Here is a 12,382-nt window from a genome sequence, read left to right as displayed (position 1 = left end):
ATTACGGTTCATGAGACAAGCAAGGAGTAGTCTATAAGATTTCTACTGACATTTGGGAACCCTAAAAATTAATCGCTAAAAATTAGACTGGATTAGAAGTTTTACTCAATATCGCGATAATATTTTGAACTGACCTACTATAAAATAAACAAAAGAATGATAATGATTGTGTAATTTATCACTTTAAAGTTTTAAACCCTAATCACACGTGTTGATTATTTAAAAATCAAATCATAAACAATAATATCTTTATTGTTTTATCTATGAATTGGTGTGAAGGACCAACATTATCTGTAGAACGATTATTATATTGACCCAATATCTTTTGTAACACCTGGTATAAATGCGGTAACTTTTACCCAAATTGGTTAGTCTAACCCCAAGATGTTTCAATTGTTGTGCAGTGTTGCCTTTTTCGGGTTAATAGGTAAGTGTCATTTTTAGTCATCATCATCATCATTTCAGCCTTAGGACGTACACTGCTGAACATAGGACTCCCTCAATGATTTCCACAAAGGCCAGCTAGTGGCGGCCTGCATCCAGCGCCTTCCTAACTTTATGAGGTCGTCGGTCCACCTTGTGGGTGGACGTCCTACGCTGCGCTTTCCGGTACGTGGCCCTTGCTGCCCCATAGGCCGTCAGTTCTGCGTAGGTATATGCCCTGCCAACTACCTCTTCAGCTTCTGTTCTTCTGATTAATTTCGTTGCGGGTCCAATGACAGTTTAACTTTCCCCCGGGACAAACTTGACCTTCATTGGTTGGGTTTTTGTGGCGGTCAAGCTGTAGATCCTGGCTACACAGGAGTTGCAGTGGTGGGAACGAGAGGTGGGAATAGTCCCGTACCTCTAAAGCTTACTAATCCGTTGGGCTATGTCAGCGACTTTAGTTCGTCATTTTTAGTACTAAAAGAAAAAAAGATTATCCGTTAGTGAAATTAAAACGGTACTTAGAACTTAGAAGCAGTTAAATATTCGATAGTTTTTTTTCAAAAAATATGTAATTTACAAAATTTTCAGTCGCATTTAGTTTTATTGTTCTGAGGAACTCTCTTTAGAACCGCTTGTTGTGGAAATCGTTGGGTGTCCAGTCCAGCAGTAGACGTCAAGGAACGAACATAACTATGCTGTCAACTACCATTTCTTTTGTTCCAGTCGCCTCCCCAACTTCAAGGGTCCACGATGGCCGTATAGTTGGGGGCGAAGACATCGACATCACCGAAGCCCCTTACCAGGTGTCACTGCTGTATAGGGGGCGCCACTCGTGTGGGGGCACCCTGGTGGCCAATGACATTGTTTTGACTGCTGCGCACTGCATTATGGGGTAAGTTTTCTTTTTAAAGTAGCTATTTTCGGCAAGTGTGACGCAGGCCGCTACCAACCGGGCAACATGAAAAGCATTGGGGGAGGCCTATGTCCAGCAGTGGAAATCCTGTGATGCCCTATGATGATGATGAGACAGAGGTTTGTAACAGAGGACAGTGACATTGTCGATCTTTGGGAACCTAATAACTGGAACTAAAAAACGCGCACTACTTCGAGCTCGCTAGTCACGTAGTTAAGTTCCAAAAAATCGAAAATGTCACAACAACTCTCCTCACTCTCCCTTATGGCTCCGGCAGACTAGAGTAGGACCACTCCCGATCTTCCCATGGATGTGGTATAGCGTGATCAAGGGACATGAGACATCAACTCACACTATCTGCCAGGGTAAATGGCGGCCCCTTCTTTTTCTCTGGTAAACTAGAAATTATCCTGCTATTGCAGTACAGACTATATGGCATGATGATGACGATAAGGTATTTTCACCTCAAAGATTTTTCAATTCACGATCTTGATTTCAACAGAGTCGACTTTGATAAACAGAATAGCCCCCCATTTAAAATTCATGATAAGACCATAATGACTATACATTAACGTTATCAGTGTCCATCGAGTTAATTAGACATAATATAATTTCGCAACCACTGATAAGGAATAACATATTAACGATGAATTGCTGGAACGTTATTGATAATAAGTTATCACGTTGACGTTTTTATAGAGACTTTTTCATTGGAATGACTGGTCGATTATTTTAAAGTAACAAAAATTTACTTAAATTAAGGATGAGTAAACATTTTTAGATCCAAATTGTGATGCCTGCATTTTTTCAGCTGAACGCAATAAAGCTGTACCTCAATTTTATTGCAAAAAAGTGCTTTTTATCTAAACTCGTTTAAGATAAATTGCTTTAGTAGGTATAATAACCACGATAGCCGAACGGTGAAGGGGTCGGTGTGGCCGACTCGAGATACGAGGAACGCGGGTTCGAATCCCACCGCCGCTCGACTATTGTGGTGAGCCCACTCGTAACACAAGCTTATTTAACTTACCACGAGGGGCTAATGGGACTATTAGTAATTTGGGCAATACAAATTGGTAATAATCTTTTTAAAAAAAAAAAAAAAAAAAAAAAAAAAAAAAATTAAACATTATAGGTCCGATTAATAATCCGATCGGTACTCGTTTCATAAAGTGACGTGTTTTTGTATTTACTTGTAGTAAATACAAAAACACTTAAAAAATATTTAACTTTCAGATTTATTTGAGTAGAGAAAAAAACTACCAAAAATATTCATGGGTTAGTTTGATTCATCAAATCTTTACCATTTACAATATTGGTTTAGAAAGATTGAAAAGTCAGCTCTGAGTTTTTATTACGATTCGATTATAATCTAAGAAAATAGTTTATTTCAAGATTTCACTGTGGAAAGTTTACCTCAAGTCCTAATTTTAAAAACATAAAAATATTCGCTGTCGCATTATTATCAAAACGTAAGCATGAAAACCCGTTTACCTCACTTTTCATCAGTTTTGCGAGCTACCTTCTTTTCCTACACAATATGAATTGGGTAGTATTTAACTGCAAGTCAAAAAATCATCCTTTTGCATACTAAAAAACATCCGAATTCTAAGCAAAAATACTGATTGCACAGCAAAATAATTACCTCAAAATATTAAAATCTTAACAGCACTTTCAGTTCGTGACGCATTGCTATTTATTTTAAAAGTGAAGCTATTTTATGAATGCATAGCTAATAATAACTTGCGCACAGTAAATGTATTACATCATCTATCTATACTTATAATAAATCTGTAGAGAGGTCAATTCTGTACATGAAATATATTTTCAAAATAACTATCAGGGGGTGATTAGTGATCGATACTGATGCCAAAAATGCAATCAGTAAAATTTTTGTCTGTCTGTCTGTCTGTCTGTCTGTCTGTATGTTCCTTATAGAAACAAAAACTACTCGACGGATTTTAACGAAACTTGGTACAATTATTCTTCATACTCCTGGGCAGGTTATAGGATACTTAGGAATTCCCACGGGAAAGGGAATTAGCGGGAAAATCCTTTTGTATGAGAAATCTAAACCGCTTAAGTTAGATGCTTGAAATTTGGCATGCAGGTACCTTAGTAAACTTAAAGCTTAGTTACAACAGGATATTGCAAAATTCCCACGGGAACGGGAGTTAGTGGGAAAAAACATTTGTATGAAAAATCTAAACCGCTTAAGTTAGACGCTTGAAATTTGGCATGCAGGTACCTTAGTAAACTTAAAGCTTAGTTACAACAGGATATTGCAAAATTCCCACGGGAACGGGAGTTAGTGGAAAAAAACATTTGTATGAAAAAATCTAAACCGCGTAAGATAGACCCTTGAAATTTGGCATGCAGGTACCTTAGTAAACTTTAAGCTTAGTTACAATAGGATATTGCAAAATTCCCACGGGAACGGGAGTTAGCGGGAAAAAACATTTGTATGAAAAAATCTAAACCGCGTAAGATAGACGCTTGAAATTTGGCATGCAGGTACCTTAGTAAACTTAAAGCTTAGTTACAACAGGATATTGCAAAATTCCCACGGGAACGGGAGTTAGCGGGAAAAAAAATTGTATGAAAAACACTGAACCGCGTAAGATAGATGAAGGGGGGGTAAAACGAGATCCACGCGTACGAAGTCGCGGGCGGCCGCTAGTTTATTATAAAAAATACTCTCAATATTTCTATCGTGCAATGCAGTTTATCTTAATGAAATATCATTTTATTTGACATAACAATCGAACGTCCATGCTTGCGTTTTTGGCCAATAGATAGGTATATTTTTGGCCTCTGCAGGTGATGTGACATACTTGTGGTCGAATTGTAAGCCCTATAAATGCTTGCATAAAATACTTTATTTAAAAAAAAGGGGACAGTTAGCTACATTTAACATTCATCCTGCATTTTTTTAAATCCATCTCACTTGTACACAATACACCAAGTTCGGCGACTTGGTGTCGGCGGCCTTATTTCAAACGAATGTCGGTGGATCATCAGGACTGCATTATTGAACGGCATAAAGTGTTAGAAAAGACGCAAAATAGATTTTCAGTTCAACTTTAAGAAATAATGCTATACAAAGTACATTATTTTGATTTAATATTATTAAATTTGCCGAACAAGTTCTTTGAAATTTTGAGACATTATTGTTGAGCAAATTTTAAAATGCATATTAGAAAACATGTTGCAAGAATAGTTATATTGATATGAGTGTGAGTATTACTGATTTACGATCGAATAAATTTGCTGTGCAATTAGTATATTTGATGAGAAAATAATATTTTTGCACATCAAACAACTTTTTTGTTGCGCGTTTGAGAAAAAATATAGTACACTTTTGATTTGTATTTTCGTATTATTTCTAGTACTAGTTTTGTTAAACAATTTGTTTATTTGCAATGAAATAATTTATTTGATGTAAAAGTTATTTAAATTGATGAAAATAAAATTTACGATAAGTTATTTGATGTGCGATTAATAATATCCCATATGAATTTAGTAGTCCAAATCACACCATGCTAATTACACAACAATGTCATCATCAATCATCATCATTCAGGTCCTATAGTCTCTACTGCAAGAGCAGGGTCTCATTCAAATGGTTTGGAGTTTGGCTTTGGAGAATTTGCGTTAAACTCCCCTGATATTCGCATATTTTCTCCCATAATCACTTCTTTCGAAGAAGATAAAGGTGGTTCCACTCTACTCTGCTGGAACCACTCGGCACAATGTAATTTAAAGGACAATGTTCGTTCTCCATACATTGTTCGCCGTTAGATCAACAGTGCCGAAAAAATACTTTCTAGGTTCTAAATGACACAAATCTTTATGTAAGAACAATTATTCCTGGCGGACCAATTCTATAAACTTATTAATAGCAATATTGTTATCATAACCTCTTACTTACTAGTATTGTATTATATTATTTTATGCACATCGATTTGGGAGATGTTCTGTATTGTAGTTGTCGCAGCCAAATTGTATTATAATATTGGACGGGTTTTGGAAATAGCTCGGCGTTCCACTTTTATGATTTACTTACTTACATTTTGCACGTAAATAAATAACATGAATCCTATGTTTACTTTCCACTCTTGACATTTAACACGTGACTTACCAAACTAACTATCTCCATGGTTACCGTCTTAGTCTATGCATGACTAGGGATTGAACAACTTTTAATTGAATATTATTAATAATTCTCGATAATTATTATCGATTGAAAAATATTCGGAATTTGAATCGAAAGATATATTCAATTTTATCAATATCAAGATTTTTAATTTTAATTATAAAATAAATATTATTTACTACTACCTATGAAATGTTCTGAAAATTGCCTGGAGCGCTCCCCCAATCCTGGGTTTTCCCTTTCCAAGCTGAGAGGACATCATTTTGGTTCTATCGATACATTATAAAGGTATAGCCTGACCAGGAACATAAAAACCCTCGCCATGTTGCGGAAAACTAATGGTACTAATTTCTTTTAATGGCAACAGTAACTAAAAACTTCATTGACATGTCACCTTGCATGTCAGTCTATTGCTGTCAAAGTGTAAACAAACTTTATTTTAAATGTGCGCAATTGATTTTGTGAATTAAATTGCTAAAATCTTTTTATAGTCGTGAAAGAAAAGTGGTTCACTATGTGTTAAAGTATTTGTCGAAGAGAAATACTAAGGGTTCGGACAATATTTTCATTGAATAATGTTTCCGACAAAGGTTGTCAAATTGACTGACATGTTTATCGTATAGTACAGTCCACTATGAAAATTAGCTGCAGTTTGTTTCAACTACCTATTTTAAAGTTTTTTGTCACTTTCTAAGTGTTGAATTTTATGGAATTGGGAAAGAAGTACCGAGTTTGAAGCGTTCATGAGCAGACATTGCAGTTGAATATTCAAGTTCTGAATTTGATTATTGATGAATAATAAAATAAATCCAACTAGCTGATTGATGGTTTCATTTAATTTATTTAAACCAGTTTACTTATAATAATATTTTTTCGTTAATTTATGAAAATATTAAATTAGCCCGTAATCCTGAATCCTGATACATAAAGTTAGTCTATTAATTTAACACAGGTACGACTGTACTCAGTGTTGCACTATCAAATGCAATTGACGCGCCTCTATGCCAGGGTTTTTATGTTCCTGGTCAGGCTATACTTAATATTTGAAATGTATTACCAATTATTGTTATAAGCATTTTGAGCGAATAAAACTTTCAATTCTATTAGAACTTTAGACATTTCTCTCACTTTAAGCGGCATTGGATTTTTCATCGGATTTTGAAACTGTTACAGATATATTAAAGACTAGCGGCCGCCCGCGACTTCGTACGCGTGGATCCCGTTTTACCCCCTTCATCTATCTTACGCGGTTTAGATTTTTTCATACAAATGTTTTTTCCCGCTAACTCCCGTTCCCGTGGGAATTTTGCAATATCCTGTTGTAACTGAGCTTTAAGTTTACTAAGGTACCTGCATGCCAAATTTCAAGCGTCTAACTTAAGCGGTTTAGATTTTTCATACAAAAGGATTTTCACGCTAATTCCCGATCCCGTGGAAAATTTCGGGAATTCCTTATTGTAACTAAGCTTTAAGTTTACTAAGGTACCTACATTCCAAATTTTAAGCGTCTAACTTAAGCGGTTTAGATTTTTCATACAAAAGGATTTTCCCGCTAATTCCCGTTCCCGTGGGAATTCCTAAATATACTATAACCTGCCCAGGAGTACGGAGAATAATTGTACCAAGTTTCGTTAAAATCCGTCGAGTAGTTTTTGTTTCTATAAGGAACATACAGACAGACAGACAGACAGACAGACAGACAGACAGACAGACAGACAGACAAAAATTTTACTGATTGCATTTTTGGCATCAGTATCGATCACTTATCACCCCCTGATAGTTATTTTGAAAATATATTTCATGTACAGAATTGACCTCTCTACAGATTTATTATAAGTATAGATGATCCCATATTGTTGTCATTGTCTATATCAGTGTTATGATCACAATTCTTTTTATTTTATTCATGACCTTCGACCAGTTGGACACATTAGATAGCTTCTTGTAGTATCGTGCAATATATTTTTAACTTTTAATTAAAATCTAGTTATACTGTAGCAATTTGGACGATTTATTTTATTTACAAGATCGGTATCTTATTGTCTATGATGACCGCAGTCAACATCACTATTACATGGATTCCTAACAATGAAGTACGGCATTGCCTTGTGCCGATTTTACATAGATTTTATCGACACAAATTATGGAACTTCATAGGATATGGAGCAGGCCACGCCCTAAAATGTCCGGATGTCGTCATAGTATTATGGAATACATATAAAAGACTTTTATTATTTCATTTTCTAATCCTCAAGTGTCCGTTACAATCTAATTAATATTTAAGTATTCAAAAAGTAAGAGATTAATTTTGATACTTTACTGCTGTGCCCAGGAATCTAAGGCGGTTTCTGACAATGTCCTTTACTTACTAATAATTAATTGTTCCAGGTCAGACCCAACCAACTACCAAATCCGCGCCGGCTCATCGTACAGCGAACGTGAAGGTGTGGTTTACCCAGTGGGAGAGATCCTAGCTCACCCGGACTTCAGTTTCTCCAAGATGGACAATGACGTAGCTATCGTATGGCTGTCACAACCAGTGACGTTTAGCGACAGAATTGCTGTAGTGGAGATGGCGAGTCAAGGAGATGAAGTGGAGGATGGGGAACTGACTGAGGTTACCGGCTGGGGGAATATCAGGGTAAGTTTAAATAACGACTTTAACTTGAATTATTTGAAGGTTGAATTGGAAGTTGCCCGGATGGTAAAAAGTCTTAGGTTTGCTATCATGATTTTTATCCACGACAAGGAAGCTCTTGGCCTGTATATCAACTGATGGTAAGCGATAATCAGGATAGTCAGACCTAAGGTGGAAGCGAGCTTTACCCGGAATCTAACTGCTGGAACACAGTGTTATGGCGACAGCCTTAGGTATGATGGTGGTAGTTAGCCAGGTGGACTTAGAAAAAGCCCTACCACCAACCAAACTGAACAGAAATATCTGCCCCACTGGAAACCGAACCCGGGACCTCTGCATCTGCAGCATTTATGCCTTATACATTCAAATAATCAAAGAATATTATAATTAAAAAAATAACATCTGTATAACCAACAAAGAAAAAGCCTGCACTAAATTAGAAAAATCCCATCTCCTCAGGCATAATAATACCCCACAAAAGCGGCTCAAGTTAACAAGACTTTAAATACATAACCGTCATGTCTAATAATGTTTCCGTTATTACATAATTTTATGACGGAAATGTCTTCATTTCGTACCCTAGTGCGGTCATTGTCGTGGAATGCAGCGGTCTTGGCGCGCTGCCATTTTTAAACGGCGCCTTTTTGGGCTGAATTCGTGGTAACAATTAGACTGTACAGTGAAAAGATGAAGAGCAATACCGTTACGTTACTATTCCCACCCCTATTCAATTCTACAATTTGACTGCCACTAAATACACAACCAGTAAACAGGACTATTCCTAACTCGCACTTCCACCGCTACAACTGCTGTGTAGCTAGAATCTACTGCTTGACCACCATTATAAACCTAAGCAGTGAAGGACAAGTCTCGGTGAAAGTTAAACTGCCACAGAACATGCAAATAAATTCAGAAGAACTTATGGAAGGTTCGTAGTTAAGGATCAAATCATCTATGAAAGGATTTAGAGCTAAACGTCAATGCAAGCACAAACAAAATGAACAGATAAATCAGGGTATTGAATCTCAAGAGATTGTGTTTAAATGTAAGCATATCCTGATAAATTATAGGTACAAAATTTGTTTGTGATCAGTACCAGTGTGACTCGATTAGCTTTTTTTTCCCAACGTGTAACAGGGTTACTCGTTTGGGTGTGACTCGTAGGGAACAAGCGGTTTACATTCTTAAAAATGGTCTACTGTAAAGATTGTCAATTATATTTCCTTACCGTGGTAAATAAAAGTTGCTGTCCTTTTTCTTAGCACAATTACACCCCGAGTGGTTTATTGGCGTTGTTGAGAACTGTAATGCTTTCTTGCAGAGTTATAATTAAGAACTTCAAGTTTTATTCATTGCTAATTTTTTCAGCCTTTAAAAGAAAGGAAACGCTGCCATTGTGCTTGTTGACTTTGTGTTTTTCTTATGGAGTAAAGTTAATTTACCAGCAGATTTAATTAAAATTTACAATTCTATCGTTTAGGTTCATTTTTCACAAAATATTTAAGGGGTATAAAAACAGCTATTTCTTCTTCTTTTCTTTTTGTTCCTCTTCTTCTAACATGATGAGGTAACATCTCAGCTATTAGATTTTGTAAGTCAGTTATCAAGTACCAAGGGGGATAACAGACCGCATGGTATATAGAAAGATCTTACGTTGTGTCATCATCATCATCATTTCAGCCATAGGACGTCCACTGCTGAACATAGGCCTCCCCTAATGCTTTCCACGTTGATCGATTGGTAGCGGCCTGCATCCAGCGCTTCCCTGCTACCTTTACGATGGCGTCGGTCCACCTTGTAGGTGGACGTCTCACGCTGAGTTTTCCGGTACGCGGCCTCCATTCCAGAACCTTGCTGCCCCATCGGCCGTCAGTTCTGCGTACTATATGCCCTGCCCATTGCCACTTCAGCTTGCTAATCCGTCGGGCTATCTCAGCGACTTTAGTTCGTTTACGGATTTCCTCATTTCGGATTCGGTCTCGCAAAGAAACACCAAGCATAGCCCTCTCCATAGCACGCTGTGCAACTCTGAGCTTCTGTATAAGGCCTATAGTGACAGGCCACGTTTCCGAGCCATAAGTTATCACTGGTAACACACATTGGTTGTAGACTTTCGTCTTCAGTCACTGCGTTACACTTATGTTGTGTACCTAATTTCAAATCAATCTTTGAAATCCTACCCCTTTATGAAATTACACTTTTTTACAATGCTGCTGAGCAGATTGCGCTTTATCAGTTTTCAAATAGATGTAGTAGCTTAGGAAAATTAAATGTAAATGAAAGAGACTCTTTGAAAATTTAACCATTGTCTTGCAGGAAGGAGGTGGCATTCCAACAATGCTGCAAAGAGTTTTGGTGCCAAAAGTGAACTCTATGGCGTGCGGTAAAGCGTACGCGCCGATGTATACCATCACGCCGCGAATGCTGTGCGCCGGCGCACCGGGAGGCGGGAAAGATGCTTGCCAGGTGAGACGCAGAATATGACAGCACATCAACATAAACACTGTGGCACATGTACTAAGTTGTATGGTGTAGTTATTTTTTATTTTACTAGTGGTTCACTTTTATATTTCCTCTCAGTTTTGTTTCCGAATTAAATTAACCTAATTTGCCATGGGTTTCTGTGCTATGGATTTATGTGGATCACATAGTCTTCACAGCGTTTCCCATTAAAAACAGTTGATTAATACCAAAAACATAATAAAAGAATAATGATGGACTCCGTATGGTAACTTTCACTCCGTTCACGTTCTTTCCACAACATAAAGGAGCAGCTCTGGAGGCGAAAACTTCTTCAATAAACACAAGGCGAACTTAAACCTCTTCAATATGGTATAAGGAAAAATATGTATTATTATTTCCATATCATAATAATGTCGCAATAATAATTCCAATATTTTCATACAGGGTGACAGCGGCGGTCCTCTAATTCACAACGGTAAACTGACTGGAGTGGTTTCCTGGGGCCTCGGCTGTGCCAGACCAGAGTACCCTGGCGTATACGCCAAGGTGGCAGCCTTGAGGAGGTGGATCGACGAACACATCCTATATTTGAGACTGAAGAACATCATGAGATGGTAGATTTAGACTAGTTTTGTACTTTTATATTGTAATTAAAAGAATTGAAAAATATTTGTGTTTTATTTAATGTAATTTTATCTTTCTACAAAATCAAAAATCAAAATCAAAAATATTTATTTACTTTAGACCACAAGTGGCACTTATAAACGTCAAAACATAGTAAATAATAAAAAAAGAAAAGGTAGCCCTTATGGGGCACTTTACATGTCTCCATGTCTTTTGGGCCCTACCAGCGCTTCGAGAGGTAAACATATGGCAAGTGCTGAGGAGAAACGCCGGAACAAACTCAGTCACCACAGTACATCCACGGGAATAGTGGAGATATGATACTATTTTGCTCAGTCAGAACTATACGGCTAACAATGATGAAATTTATAATAATCTTCCCAACCCGTCTGGCTAGCACAGACTGCTAAAATGCATTTGTAATATTAGTATGGGTATAACATTTGTCGCATTATAACATTTCAACATCTTTTTGAACATTTGCGAAGTTTATTAAATTACACTGTATTCAGTATAATTTTATAAACTTCGGAAGGAAAATTTCTTCCAACATTGTTAAAATTCTCAAAAAGTTCAACGCTTAAATCAATTTGTTTAGATTTTGAATTATTCCTTATACATTTTTCACAAACATTTCGAAAAAATATCTCAATAATTGGAAATGTTTTCTAAAATCACGAAGTTTGTGGCTTTGTACGTCATTGAAATTCCATTTTGAGAATTATCAGAACTTAAACTAAGGAACTGCCTACTGCTCTTTCCCAAGCATTATTAATAATCCGGGTCTCTTCAAGGCGAGAGTGAATAGGCACTTACAGAACAGATAATTATTATGTACCTACCATCACTTATCATCAGAAGTGATTGCAGTCAAATACCTAAGTAGGTAGGTACTACCCTTTCGCGCTAAGTTTGCCGGTCCGTTGAATACGCGTCCCCTCCCCCAACCGCGAATAAACGCAATTAGTTAGTGATTAAACGCAATTAATGTGTCTTATTTTACGCAAATACACAATTTTTGTCAATAATATAAATAAGATACATTTTAAATGTAGTTTGATAAAGTTATAGACACTTCCCTTCGAGTGACGTCATATCGCCAACGGCAAACGCGAACGGATAGCACTTTGTGTAAGTCACAAAATCATTGTCGAAAGTA

The 12,382-nt window shown here is 36.8% G+C and overlaps 1 protein-coding gene across 1 annotated transcript; it reads left to right on the top strand.

Annotated features, from left to right (window-relative positions):
- The first annotated feature begins 315 nt into the window (after positions 1-315).
- On the top strand, positions 316-11,268 carry LOC135083310 (vitellin-degrading protease-like). Its single transcript, XM_063978052.1, has 5 exons — positions 316-427; positions 1,153-1,321; positions 7,887-8,139; positions 10,453-10,602; positions 11,044-11,268. The coding sequence occupies exons 1-5, from the start codon at positions 385-387 to the stop codon at positions 11,215-11,217; spliced, it is 789 nt and encodes a 262-aa protein (XP_063834122.1). The 5' UTR covers positions 316-384; the 3' UTR covers positions 11,218-11,268.
- Positions 11,269-12,382: the final 1,114 nt, after the last annotated feature.

Source organism: Ostrinia nubilalis, chromosome 23, assembly GCF_963855985.1.
Source record: "Ostrinia nubilalis chromosome 23, ilOstNubi1.1, whole genome shotgun sequence".
Taxonomy (NCBI): domain Eukaryota; kingdom Metazoa; phylum Arthropoda; class Insecta; order Lepidoptera; family Crambidae; genus Ostrinia; species Ostrinia nubilalis.
The sequence above is the reverse complement of the archived record's forward strand: the minus strand, read 5'-3'. Positions and strand labels throughout refer to the sequence as shown.

Excerpts from the sequence above, each read along its gene's own strand:
- LOC135083310 (XM_063978052.1), top strand. The coding sequence starts at position 385 with ATGTTTCAATTGTTGTGCAGTGTTGCCTTTTTCGGGTTAATAG. Across the intron at positions 428-1,152 it reads TGCCTTTTTCGGGTTAATAG|TCGCCTCCCCAACTTCAAGG; the intron begins GTAAGTGTCATT and ends CTTTTGTTCCAG. Across the intron at positions 1,322-7,886 it reads GCTGCGCACTGCATTATGGG|GTCAGACCCAACCAACTACC; the intron begins GTAAGTTTTCTT and ends TAATTGTTCCAG.